The sequence below is a fragment of the Amphiprion ocellaris genome, chromosome 22 (genome assembly GCF_022539595.1).
Source record: "Amphiprion ocellaris isolate individual 3 ecotype Okinawa chromosome 22, ASM2253959v1, whole genome shotgun sequence".
NCBI classification, from domain to species: Eukaryota; Metazoa; Chordata; class Actinopteri; family Pomacentridae; genus Amphiprion; species Amphiprion ocellaris.
In genome coordinates, this window is record NC_072787.1 from 19,419,991 (window position 1) to 19,443,568 (window position 23,578).

Here is a 23,578-nt window from a genome sequence, read left to right on the forward strand (position 1 = left end):
TATAAAGCATGGGAGCTAGATGAGGAAAACAACCTGACCATGACAGCTCTACTACTTTTATTTACTTCAAATGAGGGATTAGGCAGGGAGAAAATCTACAGACTTAAGGACCAACGATGAGCCTTGAATTTCTAAATAAGGAGAAACTTAAATTTATCATATTTCCGAAGGATCATGTGGAAAACTGTGAAGGCACTTTCACTTTTAAAATTGCACCTATAATGCGCCTTGCACTTACTTTTTGGCTTCTCTGGCTTTGTTGGGTTTTCAGACCTCACCAAGTGGATATTTCCTACGCTTTTTGAGGTCTGCAATTCTTCTAAGCCTAGCCCCGTTACTCTCGAGGTGGGCAGAGGGCTTCCAGCTCAGACACCCAGCAGAAAGGCACAGCTCCCTGATCAGCCCACATGCACACTGGGGGCAACACGCATTAGACGCCCACAGGGGAGCCCTCGGATGGAGCACCAAGCTAGGGCTCACCTAACAGTGGATAAGGAATAGGGTTTCTTTAATTATGAGGCAGGGCTGTGACATTGAGTTCCCCCCTTTCTCCTCCAGCAGCCTCCCAGACACCGTCTAAGTGCTCCGCTCCGCTGAGGAGGCCAGTCCCCCCGCGGGGCGCGATTCCACTGCCTGTAATTTCTGATGCCCATTAGTGACCGCAAACAGAGCACCGGGCTCACACGAGGAATACAGCTGCGCAGCACTGCCACGCTGTAAAAAGACCCTTTTAATGCAATGTTATTGCATTATGCCCTCCTCATAGACCAAGTCAAAAGTCCCATTTGTGGTCCCTGCAGAATATTATCAGAATTTCTTCTCCACGGTGTTTTCAGTCGTGGTTAGTTGAGGCTAGATTTGGTCCATATTTTGCAATGTATAGTGGGCTACGGGACTGAAATTCCTCTAAACTGTACTCTGTTGCCCTGCACTCTAAGAAGAGCATTTTGCATTTTTATTTTTTTCCCCGCTGGGTTATTTTATGCCCTTTTTCATTATTAGTGGGAATGTGCAATTGATGGGTTTTGTAAATAGACTCGGTTAGAATGCAAGAAGAGAGCATTTCCTTAAGTCAACTCCTCAAAGGGGGAAGCCTTTGAAGTCAAAACCAAAGTAATCAATACAAATACAGCTGTACATTTCATCAATTCATCTCTCCACTTATGCTGATTTAGCTTCTGCCAACAGCTGTGTATATTTTGGGTGGAAAAGAGAGAGAGACAGTGAAGCAGGGAGACACAGAAGAGAGGGGAGGGAGGGTGGCGGATTTATCGATCAAGGGTGACCACATCTTAGCCACAGAGCCCCTCTCTCGTGATTAATCTTAGGGCTTAGAGTTGGCCAATGACACATGACAGGCCTCCTCCTCAAACTCCTCCATTTCTCTTCATTACTGGCCGTATTTTTGGACACCACAGTGGAGAGTAATCATTTACCTTTATTGTGTTTATAAAGCTGCGGCATGGATGACCCTTCCTATATTGAATTGAGGACATCAAAAGATCACTGGACATTGATTAGGAGGATATTAAAGTCATTCAAATGCTATATTTATATGTCAAACAACAGCAGAGTGAAAAGAGATGCCATTTCCGCCTAAGCGAAAAGGAATGGGATGTAATCAGTCCAGTTGAAATAAAACTCTTAGAATCAAGAAATATGTTTTATTACATATTGAATATTTGAGATAATGGTCATCTAAAGGCTGAGAATGCACCAATATAATAGTCTTCATATTTCCTTCATAGTCTAATCTCCTGACTCTAATGATTTTATTTTTCATTTTCTCACGGCAGCCGAAAACATGGCTAGGTATCCACTTTAAAATCATAGCGGGTGCAGCAGTAGATTTACTGCAACACCGGTTGCTGCTATGATTTCCAGCCCAGCACTGGTATGGTACAGAAATAACTGCACCAAATATGTCACATCATGAGCTGAAATGGTCAGCACTTTCCTGTAGATACTTAATCACCAAGTAGTTTCAAATTTAATACATCTGGAAACAGCTAAATATTATAGATCATTCCTCAGGAAGAGAAATAGTGTAAGAGGATTGTAGTATAACTTATATTTTTACTCGCGGAGTGTCCCCTAACCAGAGGAAATATACTGCTGCTGTGATTGATGACAAAGAACCCACTCTGAACCGCTGTGCCTCACAATTATCAACAAATGGGCTGGAGCAGATTTTATGTAATGATTAAAGCTGCTGTTAATTTCACATGAAGGTAATGAGTGGGGAGATTGACGGCCACTGTCCGACACTCCATCATCCCTTTATAGTTAGTTTAAACGTTTTCACGACTCTTTTCCTCCTTCATTTGCATTTTGCCTCATTAGATATGGCCATTTCTGAGACTGCCCACGATATCAATTTCCTGGAGTTAATGCATTTTATTTGATCAGCCAAACCTCCTCAGTTAACTAGCTGTCATTCTGGCGTTTCATATGACATCACTCCATTAGCACCCGCCATGCCACCTCCGCCACCTCCACGTCCACACTCACTGCCACCGCCGTCCCTCCACTGCCTTAAGCAATCACAGTGTCCGACTGTCACCGGATGCAGCGTTATTGTATTTTGCCAGGTGTTATCTGCCCCAGTTGTTCTATCTGTCTTTCACTTCCCAATATTTCTCCTCAAGAATGGCTCTTTTTCGGGGGTTTATTTTTCACAACGGCTGGAGCTGAGGCCCAGCGGTGAGCAATAGTCGGCGCTCGGAGGGCTCAGAGTGCACGACCGCAGCGCGAGGCCCCGCCAACCAAGGGACCAGAGGTGTTTTGGAGGGCCTAATGGCATTTTGATGTTCATAAGCACAGCGGATGTGAGGAAAGGGGAGACGGGGAGGTGGGGGAGAGGCCGTTTTGGGGGAGGAGGAGGAGGAGGAGAGTCAGCAGAGGACTGTCAGCGGAAGAGTAGCAGAGTCCTGACAGACAGAGAACGTGTTTTCTCATGTCACAGCTGATTACATTCACTCTGAGTGGGAAAAGAGCAGGGAGGAGACAGAGATGTGGGGCCGGGATGGACAAGGGAAACTTCCATGTTGTTCCCGATAAAGGACATTCTTCTCATCCAGAAACAATAGTGGTATTGACTGTTAATTCACCCTGCTTGGTCCACTTTGACGCACTTTTAGCTGAATAATAGTGAGACAAGCTTCGGTACGAGTCTCACATTTTACCACCTTCTACCTGCAATCAAAGTTAGTTTCATTCGACACAGGTTTGTAAATTTATATAAATATCTACTTGGATTTGCTAAATAATTCATCATTTTGTCTTTCAATTTTTCCTGTTAGATTAGACAAACGGTTGATTCAGTTTGAGACCCTTAGATGAGCTCAAAATCAGTTTTACACATCGCTGGATCCTGAGCGTGGACAAATCTAACCCCCCTTCTGGCGTCTGCACCACTTGTCCATTTATCTTTGCTCTTTTTTTTTTTGTCCTGTGCAGACCCAGGAAAAAAAAGCAATTAAGTTTAAAACGGCCACATGAAAAGAGCAAAACCAAGAATAAACTCCGGTTAGTTGGTGTCAGACGATTTTAGTTTCCCGGGGCCTCTCCACGGTTTGCGGGGACACCATTTTTACCTCTATTCCTGAGATTACACGGGTTGCTGCACCAGGTGACCCTCATGGTCAAACAGGCGACGGAGAGCCTGGCGGAGTTTGGATTCCCTTCCCTTCATAGCATACAGAGAAAAGATGCATTTTTAACAATTTGCAGGGTTTTTTTTCCTTGCCAGAGACATTTATTTTGTGTTTGTTGATCCCCGTGTGGCCCTGTATATTTGGCTATATTAAACTGGGATAGCAGAGAGAGTGATAGCAGCTGCAGTGAGTCAAAGGTGACGAAATGGTGTCACTTGATATCGTGGAGGCTTTGGTGGTGCTAAAGTTTGCTGCTTCAAAATGTGGCTATAAGAAAACTAAACATTTCTGACTTGAATTTTGCTTTAAAATTGTAAACGTTTTTTAAAAACTAACACAATGACTTCAGTTTGTTTTTGCATTTGTGCTATCGTAACCAGCTGACCAGAGTGCCAAAAATCCTCTCGCCGCCCTTTTCATGGGGAATGAAAAGAATGAAACACAATGGTTAACATGCAGGCTCTACAAACTGGAAGATCACTGTTTATCTCGTCCAACACATGCAATCAGCACAAATGCTAGGCCAGGTCTGTCATTTCGTGCCTCCTGCCGAGGTGTTGAGAGGAGTCACCGTGGCGGAAAATCACCTGTTTAGGTGTTGAATACAGCCTCGCCTCTCTTTATTCCTGGCTCTCCTTCCGACTGCTATCCATATTACCCAGTGCCAGGGATGCAGCAATAACGCTTGCTCTCTTTTCACCTAGATTTACCAGAATAACATAGCATCTGAAAGGGCTATCATTGAATGAAACACAATGATAATATTTCAAATAAATCTGAAAGCTTCTCCAACAACCTATCACTCACACAATGACACCGAGCGCAGCAGATTTTCCAGGAGACTCGGGGCGTGCTCGCCTGAGCAGATCACATTATCTGTGTGTTGATCTGTAGCCTCTGTTTAACTCTGTTTAACTGGCCGTGTTGGCTTTTCTCCGCGTCCCCACTCACTATCACAACAACCCCAGTGCTCTGTTTTCACCTACATGGCTTAAAGACCCCTTAAATCAGTGTTTTATATTCACAGCCTCTCTCACCCGAACCACCGCAGCAGCTGCAGCAGCTTTTATTTCTACTTCAGACAGAAGTAGAGGGGGATTATCTGCTGAGTTTCAGTTCCTGGCTCATATCAATATCCAGCTCAATATCAAACTCTCTCCGTCAGTAACCCCGTTTTGGTCACATCTTTTCTCAGGATTAGCAGTTTTTCTGTGTTGTTTCTGAGGGTGATGTGCTCTGTAATGTTCTTAAAAAGTTGATATTGATATGTTGTGTTTAGATTGGTGCCCGCATAAAAATTTCATATTAAGTCAGTGCTGGCCAAATCTGTCTTGGCATGTGATCTTGATTACTTTTGAACACACATTTTAACAGCCATGAAAACACTACAGGACGCTGCATGCTGGGGGAGGAGGAGGAGATGTTTCGGCTTTCATGTGTTGCTGCTTTTAGTCGCTGCCTTATGAAACCATTTTGAACTGATTATTGAAATTTGTTTTTCTTTATCAGTAAAAGCTGACAAATGTGATTGAATTAATTACTGATATTCAAATGATAATGTAAATGTATGTAAAATCCCATAAAACAAGTTAACAGTTTTCTTCATGAAATCAAACTCTTCCAGCCTCCTTGAAATAATGTGGGTGTCAGATATCTGAATATTAGAAGACCATGTCATATCAGCATCTTCATGTTGTATTACGTCACTATTTAGCAAATATTTTGGTAAAAGCATCTTTGGGTAAATACAACTTTTATCTCTTAATTAGCATCAACTGTGGATTAACATTTACAGGGATGAAATGTCAAATATTTTACTAAAAATTACACATTTAAAACAATATTACATGCCATTTGATAAATTTATGCATCTTCCACTATTGCTTTTGAGTTTAATGAACCTGTACAGTAATGCTACAGCTTTAAAAATCCAAACGAAAAGGCGTATTATATCCAAGTACTTTTAATTTAGTTTTCCTATTTGCTTCCTAATTCCAGATTGAGTGATGCTCTCATATTTTTGTATATATACAGTCAGATTCAGGCTTGTGGTTTTTCAGTATTTGAGATGTTCTGATTTCTGAAGGACAACCACTGGACACATAAAAGACAATCTTGCGATTATCGAGGAAAAACTGGATGACTTTCAGACGAGGGGAGGCAATATCAATCACGGCCAATTTGAGGCCACCAACATGAAATATGATTTCATAAGACAAATGCAGTGTCATTCTTAATGTGCTTAACCTTTACTGTCAATGAAAAAGTATTGATCGCTCGGTGGCATTTTTTCATCATTTGATTTCAGAAAGTGTAATAATATATGGTGGTGGATAAGATAAAAGATGAATGGCAACTGAATGATCTCAGATGAACAAAGCTGAATTCTCCGCAGAGTACAGAGAGTGTGGAAAAGTTGATATTTCAGGGAAGGATTTTCTATTGCAGCCTTAAAGCCTTGTGTATAAACTCTGCTTTTAATTTCTTGTTTGAATTTGTAGCCAGCCAGTATTAGCAGCAGGTAGCAGGCAGCCGACTTCTAAGCAGTGTTTCTATTATTTCTCTATTCTGTTGAGTAATTGGGAGGTCTCCTATCTCTTCTTGGTCTTTGATCTACTTACTCAACCTAATAAGACTTTGCTCTGCTGCACTACAACCAAATCAGCAGTGCATTTTCAGGCCCCTAATAAGTGGTTAGCTTGATTTATATGGGTAATCTCAGCGATGTGGCGGGGCTCTACAACCTCTCCCTGACGCAAGGAGCCTCTTTTCACAACCACAGGCCAGACCAGATGAGTCCATTACAGCGGGGGTAAAGATGGTCATTTTAACCCTCCTCTGTTGCAGCAGTATCAGTGTGTTACAACCTTGTGACGCTGGAGGATTTCTTAGTCGAAGCGTATTGAAGCGGTTGACGATACGGTGATGCATGGCCACACTGCCTGACTCTATTGTGAGGCTGCTGGGCCATTGCTGCGGGTGGAAAGACTCGACTTGGCCCATGGGGAGCCCCGGGGGCCAGAGAAAGCACTTAGAGTGGTAAAATGGCCACTTATTCACAGCCGCCCTCCCGTTTTCACTGCTCCTCCCCACCCTCGAGCCTCCCACTGGGTCCGGGAGCACAGACCTCTGGGAACTATATGATGGACTGCATAGCCCTCGCTGCTGGACTATACAGACCTCACTGCAGTTGGCCTATTCTGGCCTTTGCAGCAAAAAACAACACTCTGAAGTCTGTGAAACTGCTTCTTCAGGAATTTGTATTTTATTGTAAACATCTACACTGGTGATATTAGCAGATGTGGTTTAGCAAAATGATCTCTTTGCCCTCTCTAGCTGAATCCTCTGGCCAGCCAGGCAGCGGTAGCAGCAGCAGCAGCCATGGGATCCATCGCCGGCTCTCAGGTGTTTGGCAACACCCTGTCAAACCTGCAAGGGGCCACCGGGCAGCTGGTCACCAACGCACAAGGACAGGTGAGTTCTGCACACTGTACACAAACATGCTGACTGATCACTAATACATACAGCTAAATAAATACTAGAGAGAAAACTGTTTCCTTGGAAACCAGTCTGTAAAAGATGGTGTGGGACCATCTATCGTGTATGAATGTGCTCTTCCAAATAAACCACTAGTATAGTATTTCTGATCTTTCGTCATAGATTTCTAGTGGTGGCTTTCCTGCAGCTGTTTGTCTACAGTCTAGTAGCCACCCCACCATATATTAAGCATTTTGGGAATAAACAAAGGCTTTCCCTCTCTTATCCGCATGCGCTTGTCGCAGTAAAACGCTGACCTTGTCATATTTACGGGGTGGCTGCAGAATTGTTCCATCAGTAGCCAGAGGCTTGAACGATGATGCTTGTCATTGTGGGGCCCTATCTAATGAATCATCTTATCTCAGGTGCACACAGCACATATTAAAGGAAGATTGTATGGACAATGTGCCCTTTTGTGCCACTTTGTGTTATTTACCTTAACCCCTGTTTCATCTTTTAACACTTGCACCTTCCTCCTAGTGTTGACTTTACAAAAATATGATCACTCCGGAGCAGCAGGGGACATTTCCTAGCACTCAAACGCATGCAAACTGCTTGAGTTACAGTTCAGAGCCACCAGTTTGACCATGCTTGATTGTGTATAGAAAAGTGTTGTCCATGTGTGAGCGCTTGATGCTAAACGTTGCTAATGAGACAGTATGGACTTCCCTGGCTCACAAGGTGCCTGGAGCACTGGGAACAGATCACTGTGGATATGGACTTGACGGGATGCTCTGTGCTTTTGTAGTGTCTCGGTGGCTGACACTCCCTGACATAATCAGGTCACAGAGACGGTCAAAGCCCTGGGCTACAGCCTTTGCTCCCCACCTCATTATTCCACAGCATTATTCAAAAGGAGGACTCTGAAACATGCACTGCTCTATCAGAAGGTCCTGCCCCTCCCTTCACTCTGAACACAGAAGATATTATACAGGCTAATACATACCTCAAGCAAGGCTGGAGGTCCAACAGATGCAGACATTGTGGTTTACACTTGCTATAGAGCTGATTTTATTCATTTAGTGTCGTGTTTCATTGGGGCAATCTTAATTATCACTCTACCCTTTGTGTAAAAAGTCACTTTTTCTTCAATTTTTAAATTTAAAAAGCCAGGTAGACTCTCTTCAGCCTCCTGATTTCCTTTACAGCTCTTTCAAAAGACCTTTTCATAAGCGAGAACTCTGGGGACCTTGAAAAGTGCCAGGTCTGATGGACAATCAGAGTTCAGTATGTTTTTAAACCTTAATTATATTGGCCCAAGCTTTTTTATTTTCCAAGGAGAATCAATGAAGCTCTTTTATCCTCACTGCTTCTACAACAGTGATTAAGGCTGTGGATAAAAGCCACAATTATTAAGTCACTCTGGCTCTTGAGATTTTTTATTTTTTTTGCCTTTACAAATCTTAGACATTTTTGTGAACATCTTCTCTTCAGTGCAAATTCTCATTTTTCCTGCCACTTTAATATGTGATTAAAACTGTATTGGTCAATGGGGACATTAAGTTCTGTTGGCTGTCTTAAACCGTACATTCTGAAAGGTGTATACATCCCTGAAATGGCCTTAGTTCTTTTGACCCTGGTGCTTTTGCTTTGTGTGAGAAAACCATTTACTCCCAACCTTCTTAACATTTGATCAGGCCTTGATCCCCCCCACACTAATGTAGAAAGCAACAGGTAAAGATCACACTCACTGTCAGCCCACAAAGCAAGCAGGCCTCAAGGTTTGGCCTCAGGTGAAGCTGAACTACTACAGAAGCGTGCCCTGTGTATCGATGGAAGCCTCCAGTTCGTAGATCAAGTGTAACCACAGTGTGCACGGCTATTGACCTTGTAATTGTAAGTCTACTCTAGGGCTGCAACCATAGATTATTCTCATTACCGATAAATTTGTCAATGCCCAACAAGTTCCCAGATTGGTTGTTTTGTCCCGACAACAGTCCACAAACCAACATTAATAAATGTATGATGATATAAAGTATAGAAAAGCTCTAAACATGCACATTAGTTAAGCAGTTATCAGTAAGTATTGCATCTGTCTGTGCTATATTTGAGAAATTGAAAGACAGATTTATCATGTGTCATGTTGTTTAGTTTCTATAAGGTGTAGAATTGGACAGGAGACGGAAAAGATCCTCTGTCCAGCGCACCATTATGAGTCTGCTGTTTTAGGCTTTAATTTGCTCTGAATGTTAGCTTCTTTGGACTTGTGTGTTGACACGAGTCCAAACTTCCCAAACATTTCCCCTCTCGGGTCTCAATTCACTGCATGAACAGTGGAGGAGAGAAAATGGGCAGAGATATTGCCTGGCGACCATGGCTAAAGACACAGATTGCCCTGGCTGGAGAGATGAGATGACATTTCTGTGGAAACAAGAGCAGCATAATCTTAATGAGTTCTGCTGGGTGGAGAGAGGCACGTTTCTCACATGCCATACTACGAACTGGAACGGGAACACAAACACGGGAAGCCAAATAAAGGCGAAGAAACCGAAGGATAAGTGAGGAGAGGGACTTAGCGGCGAATGAGAGGAAGTCCCGAAGGCCGTTTGTTTATGAAATGTGTTGTACGATGAAATTGCGCCTTAAGATACCCGCAGTCAGGTGGAAATGACTTCAGGTCTCCATCATATTCAGACTAGCCGAGGAGCGGGTGAATTCCCTGCTGGCTGCTTTAGAACACTGCATCTTTGTAAAGAAACATTTGCAAGACCTGAACAGAGCGGCCTGCTTAATATACACCATCATTAAATAGATGTAATAATTAACCCTTAGAGCCCGACGGATGCAGTTTGTGTCCAAAATCTCATCTCTTATTCTCAGTTAGATTGCTCTGAAAATATTTATAGCCAATTGCTTGTCTGTACAATGAAATGAAAAAGCAAATGTTTGAATTTTAAATTAGATTTGCATCCAATTTAATCATAGTTACAGTACATGTGTCTATTTCAACACCCAGTACACTTGTTTGGATTACTCATGAACTCGTCATTGCAGAGATCAGCTAATATATATGCAATATGTTAATATTACATATCACAAGAACAAGCAGAATCGGACCTTATAAACATGCTTGTTACATATCAGTATATTAGTACATAGCTTTATGAAAACAGATGGAACTTCTGCATAATATTATTATAATACTACGTTAATTTCTTTTTCCCATTTTTCACATTCCTGCTTTTCAGTTGAATTAAGTCGCAAAGTTTCTGTCATTTCATAGCATTGGTCTTCTGCATGTCAAAATAAACTGCAAAAATTAACCTTTACAATAGCACTAGTTGTAGTTTGAAATTACAGCACATTGTCACTCACTAATCCACCATCATGGGTCTGATATGAAAAGATTCCAGACATTCTTTCCTATGCTATTATTAAAGAAATATCTATACCGCTATTATTATATGGTGAGACACATTTAAAAAGATAATAATTTCATACGACACAATATTTTTTTTTCCTTAATATGACATCTTATTATAAAAAATCTGCAAGTAATATATCATATAATGGAAAGATCTGGATAGCCTTGACTTTTCTTAAAGGAACAAGATACTGCATGTACGGCTAACCCTTATAATGACTGAAATGAGAGCTGAATCGAAGGGTCAGTCACAAAAATATAATACATTTTTCTATTAGGATGACATGTTTTTCTTGTAATCCGACCTAAACATACTGTAGAAAATTATTAATAATAAGTAGAATTTAGAATGTTTAATACTGAGCGGAGTTAACTTACCACTACCAAATGTGGTTCAGTTCTTTGGTTTGAAAATGTGCCCACTTAGCACTGATGAAATGTCCATTACATGACTGTTAAATACGGAACTGTGCCTAAATAAAATACAGACTAAAGTTATAGTTCAACACCCATTACTGAAAAGTCATTAAGTTTCCATATGCAGATCTTATGATGTTTAAAATAAAAAGGCAGCATCATTACATCACTGTCCAACAAAACCCTTCATTCTGACCATAAGTTAACGCTCAGACAGCTGTCTGCTCTAAGATCTCTACCCTTCCAGCCTGAGTGGAGCTTTGTGACAGTGTCATGAAACATCTGCCTGAGATATTCAGATGGAGAGGCATGGCATGGTGGGACAGGGATGAGAGCAAAGCTGTCAGTTGCCTGCTCTTTTATTATGCTTATAGAACAACCACTTAGTCCAATGACGATGAATAATTGAGCGGAACAAGTTCCCTGCCACTGTGGCATGCAAAGCGGGATCAGTGGGACTCAGGAGACACAAGCGTCAGGCAGGGCAATAAAATATGCTAAGTGGCAGGAGAGCATTACAGGGAATTTGTAAAGCCGGCGCAGAGAGAGAGATAAATTATCTCTCCCCTAATGCGAAGCAACGTAAGCAAATGAGCCGTGGCAGGGATGAATTACAGATTGTCGGCCTACCTTTCTCTCACTGATCCCTCCCTATTATGTCAAAGAGACGGGGGGGAGAGAGGAGGGGGAGGCCGACCATGCGCTGAAACACATTAGCAGTGGTGGCGATGTAGTCGAGGGAGATTGTTTGTAGCTTTGAGGGGTAGAAGCTTGGACTGAAATATAAACATAAAGAGAAGGAGTCCAAGACAGTGCAATTTTAGCAAAAGTAGCTCTCTGCCCAGTTGCCAAATAACAGAATTTAGAATGATGGGCGTCTCATTCGTGTTGAGCTACTCTCTGGTGTAATGACGCTTGGTGGAGGAGCGCTGCCAGCAGGGGGGTCGGGACGACGGCTGCTCAGGAGCTGCCCAGAACCAGTCCCCAGATGACATTAACCTTCATCATGGTGAAGAGGCGCTAAGTCCCCCCTAAAGCGCCACTCTTGGCCACACTCTGGCAGCTCTGAGAGCTAAAACGTTGCAGTGACACTCTGCCGCCCCCTTTGATCTGCCCTTCCTGATTACAGCCACAGAGGAGAGGAGAGCAGGGGATGCAGGGAGGGGGCTGGTGGAGGGGTGAAGTACCCCTGGGACCCTGAGAGTTGAATTAGAGACACTGGGTCCTGTCTCACTCTCTGATGCTCCTCTTATTGTTTCTTTTCTTGCTTTCCACCCCTTCCTGTCTGTGTGTGGGTGAGATGGGGGTCTGTGTCTCTCGGCAGCCTCAGCCCTTCTCACCAGAGACAGACAAAGACACTTAAGCACAAACACATTCACACACACACACACACACTCATGTTCGTCCTGGTCTTGGCCTGGTGATGGATAATACAGTCAGTGGTGTGCACCATCACACACACAGGTATTCAGCGCTGACCTTTGCAGTGTGCTCCCAGCAGTCTCCTCGGCCTGTAAAACCACCTCAGTGACAGATGATCAGTGGACACTTGTGCATGTTTTTCCCTCCAAATCACACACAGACCAACTCCGAAGCAGCATGCCCTGATTAGCCTCGTGCTATGCAAAAATGAGCAGCAAAGAAGAAAAAAAAAATACACGCAGCAACAGATATCATTAGAACTGATGCCTCCAGTAGTTTTTACCGTCCCAGCTTCTGCTCCTTTTTAAAACCGCCCAGCTGATTTTGTCTCCTCTCTACCCCCTTTGTAGATAATTGGAACAATCCCACTGATGCCCAACTCTGCAGGGCCCTCCAGCCAATCAGGGGGTGGCAACCCAGCACTGCAGGTACAGCCAATTACACCTCAGCTTCTGACCAACGCTCAAGGCCAGATCATCGCCACGGTGATCGGCAATCAGATCCTGCCTGTCATCAACACCCAGGGAATCACGCTGTCACCAATCAAGCCTGGACAGCAGGTAACATATACACTCAAAAACACACAAAGGAAGACAGCTTGTAGAGCAGCTCATTACATTCTTGAACTCCAAAAATGATCAAGAGCTCTTTTTAAAACTGTCGAATGAGCAACACCTAGTGGAGTCAGAGCAGACGCTTGTTTATTCATGAAAGCAATATTCCAGCGCTGCTAGCCAGGTTTGTTTTATGCTAAACACATCATATTTTTCCCGCTTCAACACTCATAACGCTCATTTGCATCATTCCCCCTCGGAAAATTGTGGTATTTGGTACAATTTTTCACAATTGTGTGTGTGTGTGTTTGCATGTTTGCAAGGTGCTTGTCAGACAACCTTTCAGACTCACTCTCAGCGAGACTCCTAAACCCCTGCAGAGCCCAAACTAAAAAAAAAAACAACACTTTTCATCACCCCACTTAAAACTCACACTCCTGACTTTGTTCTCCACCTCTTTCCGTTTTCATTCCCTCCTCTCCTTCCTCAGTCACACTCTCCAGCCTTCTGATTTGTCCTGCCTGACCTGAACCACAAGTATTTTGTTTTGATTTAAAGGATGCCACATAAAACAATGAAGTTTTTTTGTTTGTTTGTTTCATTTTTGCACCCCTGATTTGAGTTCACACTGCAAGTAGAGCGCAAAAACACTTTTCTCCTCCCAATTTGGTGATCCATACAGTGCACAAGTGTGGGGCCAAATGCATGCGAGCTGACAGTGAAGATGTTATTGACTTGGTAATGATGATGTCAGTGCAGAATTACAGGGTAAAAAGTTCACATTGAAGGCCTTTACAGTGCAGAAAGGATGAACCCTTAGCAGACGGACACCTAATTGTGGCCCCCCGAAACAGCAGATCATACTCTTGAATGAATTAATGCATTTGCAATAATGTTTATGCTTTTGTCTCCACTTCAAAGCCCGCATGTACACATTGTTCCGCGGGCATAATTTACGGTTGTCAGAGCCTGCAGTCTCGAATATTTCCAGTGAAGCTAGATAATTCTCCAAGCCTGTCAACAGTCCTGACAGTGTGTGCATCGCTGTTGACACCCCCCACCATCCAAACAAACACATGCCATGGAGAAAATAATTAATAGCAAAGAAGCAGAGGAGAAGCCAGCCCAGTTTATGGCGGAGACAGCTTTTCGCTTTAAAAGTGAAGACGCACCATCTTGATCTTGTAAAAGCAATTCAAATGTGCATAAAACATGAAAATACATAGTTTTTTTGCCATCAGAGCGCGTAGCTTGTGGATCATGAATTATGTTTGATATGGGGACTGCTGTGTCCACATGTTTTTATTTCACATTCAGGCTGCCATTATTAGCAGCCTCACAAGCCTGATGACGGGAGGGAAGACTCTAATTGTCATGAGCCGGTTTCTCTTTTTTTAAACCGAGCTGATTTCTGCCTAGAAGCGATCATAAATGCTCATACAGACGGTAAAGTCCTGAGCTGAACCACTTCCTTTTAGACTGTAAACTATCGCTGTAGTCTATTGAACACACTACTGGCTCTATATTCTCCTCTGTCAGTCTAAATACTGCAGGCAGTAATTACATTTACTCATCATCAGGTACAAGGTAAATCTCATTATATTCAGCTTCTAAGTGGCTAATTTAATAGCTGTTGATTGGTTGATTAGATTTGATATTGTGGTCCAATCACCATAATGACATGATTACTGCAAATTATGATTATTATGATGACATGCGGAGGGAGTAATGGATATTTTCACGCACTGCACTGCTTTCTGTCAGTATATTGTGTCAGCTCTGGGTGTGTTTGTGTTTGTGTGTCCAGCTGCCTCAGGCTCAGCAGGGTCAGACGGGCCCTGCATCGTCTCAGCCCAACCTGCTCCACATGCCCCACAGACAGAGTCCTCTCCACCAGGCCTCTTCCTCCTCCTCCACCTCCTCCTCCTCCTCGGCTCTCAGCGTGGGGCAGCTGGTCAGCAGTAAGTGTCTAGCACAGCTCGCAGAAACACAACATGCCTTCAAATACTCAGAATAAGGAATGATGTTCCCACTGACACATTATAACATCAGCTCACCTACATTTCAGAAGGCTCATTTTCCTCTTATACCGCCAGTCAAATCAAGCCATGGTAATAGTTCTGATTTATCTCTGAGATTTCACAAGTAAAATTGCAAAAAAATACACCTTTTTCTAGATTTATTTTCTTGCTGTTATTTTATTAAAGCATAAAAATACCAATGTGCAAAATTTTCGTTATTGTCACATGTCAGATTCTGACTTCCCTCCATGTCTGTGGCCCTCAGTACCATTTGTTATCACTGAAGATATGAAGCTTTAAAAAGCCCTAAAACAGCTGCTCACTCTAGTTTTTCGCAGCATTTCCTCCAAACAGGAGGTAACCGTGTATGTTTTGGGGGGCTATGGAATAATACACATTTGGAAGGTCTATGTGAGAGCGACCAAAAATAAACTACAGTGTCTGTTTACATCATAATGGAGGGACATGTCACCCAGTGCAACAGTGTGGCTCATTGTTGTGTTTTTAATACTTGCTGGACCACAATGGAGCTCTGTGACACAGGGGACTAAAATATCAGGCTTTGGCTCCATAAGCAGTACTTGTCAGCAGCATGGTTCACTGTTGGTTTCGGTCTTTTCATGGGATTTGTTGGCAGTAAGAAAAATGAGGATTATCATTCTTTAAAACAGGTGAATATCTGTCAATGTAAAGTATTTTCTTAAATACTTTCTAGTAATTTTTTCTTTATTGCAAAGCAGTAATCTGCCATATTCTGTCTTGTCTCAAGATCCTGACTCATTCTTGTACAGTCCAGTTGAAATATACTGGCATATTTTTTCATTATACATGAAATGACAGCTGAGCATCTTGATAGGAATGAGATTTATTGCCTACTGTGTGTTTTCAAAATACATAGCACAATCCAGTATGGACAGAAATACAGGCAGAAATCACATGATAATAATAAAACTGGTCTGTTTTCTGTGAAAAATCTTGTTCCATAAATGAGACGTCATGTTTGAATTTTTTAATGTATTTTGAGCACAAAAACATCCATTCACTTCCATTGCACTGGAGTGAGGACAGAAATCTCAGAAACAAATATGCCAAAATGTGCATGGCTGTGATCACTACATGTATTTTTTCATGTAATTCTGATAAACTGAACCTTTAACATCACTGGCAGGAGGTTTAACGGTACAGACACACATTACTACATTACTCTCAGTGTGGACAGCCTCTGGATGATCCCCGCCTCCCTGCGATTGTTTTATTTTTTCCCTGACTGTCATTTTTTTGGTTTATTAGACAATCCAAAGTGGCGTGTGTTATGCATAATGAACATAAGTTTCATTCTCTCAATGCGTGGGCCTTTGGCAGGGCCTTATAAATCACTGGGCCACAGCCTGTCAGCATGCAGCTACTGCCTTTAAAAACTCTGTTTTATTCAGATAAATTTCATTTGTCAGAGTCGATTCTCTTAAACTCCATGTAAACTCATTTCAAAGGCAGCTACAATGCCGCAGAATTTAATAAAAAAGCAAGTCGCCATTGATCAACTTGTTGTAGACATTGTGTTTAGTTTATGTTTACTTGTAGCTTGGAAAATATCTTATAAACCATAGTGGCTCAGTTCTGCAGTAAATAGACTTAATGCTTTATGCTGAGTTTGAGCCGTATCACTTCCTCTCAATATCATTTACAGCATACATACACAAAGCAGAATCCCTTGACAGAATCAGAACGAGAGAAGATGAAATGACATTGCATTCACTGGCCACAAACAAAGTGCCAGAAACAGATTGAAAAGCAGAGAATGTCTGTTAATAATCAGATGGGAAAATGTCAGTCATGAAGAAGAATGCTGGCGATGTTTTGTATTCAGGTTGTTTTTATTTTGTATTCTTATCTCAAGTCAACATGAGCATGCCTGCTGTTTTCCAGCTGCATTAAAAGGAGGTTTAAGTGAGTTACTCAATGGCACATTTATACACCAGCCATGAACAAACAGTTTATGTTAGAATGTACATTCTGGGTAAAGAAAAACACAAGTTAATGCAGGTGTGAATACACAGGTTGTGTACAGTGACAAAATAACACTTAGAGCATTGACAGTAAACCAGGGAATGTTATACAATGAGGTGAAACTTAGAGTAACTCGCATTTACAGTGTGATTTGAATAGATACATAGAATTTGATAAACCAGCTGCTTCATGCTACTGGCAATATCTGCCTGGGAAAGTAAGTAGCAAAAATGTAGTTAAAGTAGCAATCTAAGTGATTTAAAACACTTACTAACATCATGTCTCAACGTATAATGTATTCAGATACATATCACGTGTTAGTAACTGGAGAATATTACTCTAATTCACTTTTCTGAGTGACATTTTCTAAGGTTGTGTAAGGATTTAACTCCAGATTTCTAACTTTGACACTCCAAACTCACTCACTTGTGAGCTGTCCACCAAAAGTACATATTTTTTTTGCCCTAATTTGAAAGACAGACAAAACCTTGACTTCATTGTGTCCCGTAATAGCATGAGTCTAGCCTATAATTTATAAAGGGAGCTTTTTTTTCTCCCTCGTTTTCCCTTTCAGCAGAGAAATTGAGTGTTTAACTTGTAATTGTCCTGTTGTAATTATTGAGCTTATTAGTGCGTTATTGTCACGAAGAAAAGCCCTTTTGGATTCCAACAAATCGTCTCCATTGTTTCAGCGTTTTTTGAAATTGCCTTTAAAAACCTTTTATTCGCCATTATGTGTGTTTTGTAAAGCTTTACTCCGCCGTTCATTACTGCAAAATGAATGAGAAAAGTCTTAAATCATGTTTGGGTTGTGACTTAATGTCTAAAGAAAAAAAACAAAAATGGATCCAGAGCCTGGGCCAGTTGCTGCCATTAGTCTTTCAAACCACTAAGTAAATAAGCTCCTCTGGGAATGATGAAGAGCTGCTCATCACTGTGGAGATGATGGGACCCGAAGCTGTGAGTGCTCCGAGTCTGCAGTCCCTCATCCTCCAAGTGTTCACACGTCTGGAGCACGCTGCATACGCTGCACGTCACTTATGAGGCACAACGAGATGGCAGCCCCATAGATTTTTGCTTAAATACGCTTGGAGGATTCCTTTAATAATTCATTGATAATGACCAAGATGAATAATTCAGAGGCACAAACTTTGCTTTAGTAAGCAGGATGCCAGGGCACCTGACATTGATGTACAATGTGAAATCACTTTTTATTAGCAGAGAAATTCTTCAAAATGCTTCAGTCAAGTTTTTCAAATGTGGAGATTCACAAACAGCATTTCTTTGTGTGAAAGGAGTTTTTCTTTATGGACTGTGAGAAACTGAAGACTTGAACTGTCTTTACTGAGGGTCAGATGGATGAAATAATGTCTTTAATGTGAGCTAACTCCAAAATGTATGTGTATTCATGCACAAGGCTACAGCTCTCCACTGTCTGTGTGTCCGTTGAATTAACAACTTGTGCGTTTTTGTCCATATGCTTTTGTATGTGAGATTAAAGATTTACACTTGCAAGTCGAAGCCGTGACATGTCTGTATTCACATCTCAGATTTGTCAAAACATCTCTAAGATGTGTGTGCTTTACAGCAAAGAGAAATAATAAGTTCTGACCCGGAGCAGGACTATTTTTTTCTAAAGTTGTTTAGAGACCATCATGATCGCATATGGCTGGATGTTTGCCTCATTCACTCTGAAAAATAAGGTGAGCGACGGAGGAGCAGAGGGCTAATAAAATGAGATGTGTGTGTTGTATTGTAGACCCACAGACCGCCCCCAGCGAGGTGGACGGGGTCAACCTGGAGGAGATTCGCGAATTTGCCAAAGCATTCAAGATCCGCCGGCTGTCCCTGGGCCTGACACAGACTCAGGTGGGCCAGGCCCTCAGCGCCGCCGAGGGGCCGGCGTACAGCCAATCTGCCATCTGCAGGTAAGGACAAACACAAGGGAGACAAAAATCTGACTGTAAATGCTCGACATTATTTCCAATCAATATGTCCTGATTCTGTCAAATGAGAGCAGATGAAGCGGTGCGTCCTCAATGAGCTGTCTGGTGCTCTAATCTATTTTTCATTCCGCTTTTTAAGAGACATTATTAAGGTATTAAAATACATAATTGACTGACAAACGAAGCTCTCATGTCTGTACTTAGCCTCCATCCTCTGACATGACAGCCACGCGTTACTTATGCAAAATACATACACAAGTATTCCACGAAGCACTTAAAGCATTTAATAATTACTAAGGCCGGTTGCTGTTCGCTCCGCCTGAACATGAGAGAGCTTGACGGCGATGATCTGTTAATAAGATTGCCGTGTTTTACTGCTTCCACGAGGACAGTTTAGTCGTAAATGGTGCATTATATATTCATGAGACAATCAGACAATCAGTGTTTCATTCCTCCTGTTGTTCCACTTGACTAACGTTTTGCATGAAGATGACAAATGAGCCACATTTCTCTTTGAAGTCAGAAAAATTGGGCTACATGGTGTCTAAATATTACTTTTTCAATAGTAAAATCATGTATTCTGCTTTGTAAAGAAACTGTTTTAATGTCAAAAAGTTGACAAATGGAGGTTAACGGTAAATGTGGGGTTGAAAATCCAAACTTTTATCATCAGTATTTTCCTTGATCTTATTAATATATTCATTTTAATGTCGCTCTGCAGTGCATGCGCTTCGCTGATGACCTGTGCTGTTTATGTGACACAGCGACTGCCACGCACCTTTAAAAATTTCATCACATCAACATCAAACAGCCGATAAAATGTGAAACAGAACAGGAGCCGGCATTCTTATGAGGCCCAGACTAATGTTTAAAGTCCTAAAATCACACATGAATTATTTACAGGCAGGCATAATTCAAATATTTATAACATACATTAAAAGCCATTAGCTTCAAAAATAAACACTCTGTGGGCTGTTCTTCATGCCGTTAAGACAATTTTTTTTTTGTTTGTATGACATTGGACATGACATCCTGATGTTTTAAGTAGCGGGGCAAACTTCACATGCTTTAGTTTAGTTAACATCAACATAGACATGAAGTTTGAGGTGAAGCGGGACGTCACGGTAGCTCTGGGGCTGCAGCTCTGAGCTCAGACAGTGAACAGACACTGACAGATGCTTCCATCTTGTCTGCTTTCATTGCTCACTGTGTTTCCAGGCATCTCATTAGTTTATCTAAACAGGCACAGGCATTACACCGGGGTATCTTCAAACCAGTGGTGGCCCCACTTGGGTCTGAATTAGGTGAAATGAATTCAAAAACTTTTGGAAAGAAGGAATCCGTTTGAAAGCAAAGAGTTTTTATCCCATATTTTGTAGTTCTACTTATTATTAGTGCTTCAAACTGTTGAGATTTCATTTCACCTCTTAAGCTCAGGTTTCTGCACCCAACATAAATAAACACAATCATAATTTTATCTTCTTGTACCACCTTATTATATCATAAAGTTAGCCTCATTTCATCTGTAGGCCTAAATAGGGTTGGACAATGAACCAGCTTAATCAAAATACTGACATTATGAATCTGGAAAGGTGTATTGTACCAATATATAATAGCTCTTTTTCAAATATATTTTTTTAAATTATTATTGAACAAAAGAAAACAAACTTTCTAAACAGATCAATATGAAGCAGCTTTACAAAAACAGAACCTATACTCTAAAATCAGCAACATTAATTGTAAAATTTAAAGAACATACATTCAAAGATGAAATAAAATTTAACAAACAAGTTGAAGACTGGATAAATGTAAGTTTTCTGTCATGATATTGATAAATATTGTCACTACAGGAAATAAAATTGCTTGAATGCATCAGAATCAGCTTATTGTCAAGTAGGTTTTCAGAACTCTGATGTGGTGTTTTGGTGCAAAACAAATGCTCACAAATGGAACATATTTTAGAAAAGGATAAAAAAGATTTTTTAAAAAAGCAAACAAGAAACAAATGTTAAACACATGTCAAATTACTGGCAAGTGGAGCAAATTTAAGAGATTGTCAGAAACAAAACAAAAAAACAGGAAAAACCTTTGTAGCCTGCTGGGATGTGGAAATTATTTGAATACTTGTTTTTAAATGAATTCAGTACCTGATAAATCAAAAATATGTCATCATGTTATTTAAAAAATCCAACATTGCCATGAAATATTCTGTTCTTTGCTTTCTAATGTTATCCACAATCATCTGAAACAACCACAGGGATATTCTGTAGCTTCATATAATGTCTTAATGTCAGTGAAGAGTCTAAACTATTAGGTTGATTTCAGCCTTTTATATCACAGATTAGATCAGATAAATATTTTTTAACCAGCAGTAGCTACTGTCAACCACCTTACCAGTATATTTAACTGATCATTCTGTCATTTAAACAAAACATGAGCAATATGAGACAGAAAACTCATTCACATCTTATAACACTTCTGTTAATATAATGATTTATTCATAGAGCACACCTTCTATAGTGCTTTATTTACATGTAAACTTTAGAAGAGGTTGGATGAACATTTTAAAAGCCTGAATTAACAGAAATGTGGACATTTTGCAGATATGCTGGTAATTCTGATGTAAACATGAAAATAAGGTAAACTATAGATTTCAGGTCACATCACTCAGCCTTGATTTTAAGTCTGTAGCCCTCAGATAGCTCTCTGTGGTTCAGGACTGTAAACCCTGAGGCGAGCTGTAACTCAAGCCAAACATACAGCATGTCTAAGCAGAGCTCCAGAGGTACTTTTAAGGAGAGCCAGAGAGGCAGCCTCCCTCGTGCTGATGCACTGGAGGAGGGAGTGCATACCCCAGCTGAGCAGCTCTCAACTCATTTTAGTATCTGCAGTTCCTGTTGATCCATGAAATGTCCTGTCTCTGGTGACTCTTCATATTTACTAATGTATTCCCCACAGTATGGAGCCCTCCTCTTTCCACTGTTTAGGAGGAGGACGGGGTTATAAATAATACCGCCTGTCGACAAGGAGGAATGCACCAACGAGGTGTAGAAACAGAGGAAGTTCATGCATGCATGGGCATCTCGCCCTCAGCTCACCTCACCATTAAAAACTGTCTTTGTTTGCGTTGTTTGTCCTGCAGAGAGCTCAGCTGTATTCTGCTGCCTTTCCATAAGAGTTACCTTACTGAAAGCTTTTGCTGACATTTTTAGGTTTATTTAGTGGTTTCAAGTCTTTAAGAGCAGCTATTGTATAAATTACACCATTCTTCTATTAGTAAATGTTTAATAACTCTGTGGTTAAACTTTATTTCAAACATTAGATCAAGATTTTTTTTGTGAAATGTGAATGCATCCTGATGACTCCGGGGTCTTGCTGCATCTCTCTGGTTTAATTTCCTGTGCAAAGAAATCCTGAGAATAAATTAAAAGGAGTCAAAATCACCTAGGACACAAAACACAAAACATCCAACTCAGTCCTGAGTCCTTTTTCTCCTTTTATTTAAAAAAAAAAAAAAATACTGCAATTGGACATTTACTGACAGAAAGTAACAGTTGAAACTGTCATCCGTTCCAATCATCCCCCATTTCTGTCAGCTTGTTTTCCAGTGACATCCCCTCATGTAAATATTAAAACCCAACCAGCATCTTCTTATGTAGTCCATCTATTTATAACCATATATAAATTAGTCCGGTTGATGTGTAATATTGATCTTATTATTATTATTGGAGAGCACTTTGGAAAGCCACATTTAAAGAATTCTTACTGGAAATGTGTGTCATTGTTACTACTAATAGTATTATCTGTAATCAAAAAGCAAATATCTGCACATTTTTTCTTGTCATGCCACTGTTCAAATGAAAGTCCACTGTTTGTCAAGTTCAGACCAATAACACTAATCAAAATTCCATATAACTAACAATTAAAAGGTGAATTCAATTTTAGCTTATAATATTAAATATTGCTTCAACAACAGGCTGTTGATGCCCCAACAGTTTTTCTTTTACATTAAGATAAAGAGATGGTCCACTAAATATTAGTAATGATAATAAACACTTCAGGCATGGAGGAATCTTCTCCAATTCAAACTCCATAATACCCTTCATATCACGCACAAAATGCACCTGACAGACATTGAGCTGCCAACCAGCTTTGTTTTTAGAAAATGCATCGTTCTCCGTTCTCCGTTCTCGCTAAAACGCTGAGTCCATGTGAAGTCTGAATTACGTGTAAAGTTGCAGGAACTTTGAGTATTAGAGTGTGTAAATGTATCCTTATTAAATATAAAATGAGAGGTTGTTAGAAGATGAAAGAAAGTTTGAAAAATGTATTAAATGTACATTTTGATTAATAATTCAAGCTCTTTTTGTAAATAAATGATGGCGCCATATTTAACTGCATGCATTAGTGGATTTTTTTTTTTTTTTTTTTTGGTTTTTATCACCTGAACGAAAGAAATGGAATGTTTGGGAGTAATTCCTGTTTTGTTTTTCTGTTGATTTGTGACGACTTTTGGAAGTACAGTAATAAAACCTTTAGTTAGATGTTTGCTATGTCTTTGGTTCAACTGGACCTGACTTCTAGCCATTGGCAATATCTCCTTGTTCCACTATTGCCAATTTGGGACAGAGAACCACAACCTCGCCCAGAAAAT

General features: G+C 40.9%; 1 protein-coding gene across 3 annotated transcripts in view; it reads left to right on the forward strand.

Moving 5' to 3' along the window:
• Nucleotides 1–23,578, forward strand: part of pou6f2 (POU class 6 homeobox 2) — a 74,980-nt gene that overhangs the window by 47,682 nt on the left and 3,720 nt on the right. For all 3 annotated transcript variants that reach the window (XM_023272551.3, XM_035949228.2, XM_035949229.2), the window contains 4 exons: nucleotides 6,993–7,130; nucleotides 12,747–12,956; nucleotides 14,758–14,911; nucleotides 18,738–18,906. In XM_023272551.3, the coding sequence (XP_023128319.1) occupies nucleotides 6,993–7,130; nucleotides 12,747–12,956; nucleotides 14,758–14,911; nucleotides 18,738–18,906 (671 nt within the window). The remainder of the gene's footprint in view (nucleotides 1–6,992; nucleotides 7,131–12,746; nucleotides 12,957–14,757; nucleotides 14,912–18,737; nucleotides 18,907–23,578) is intronic.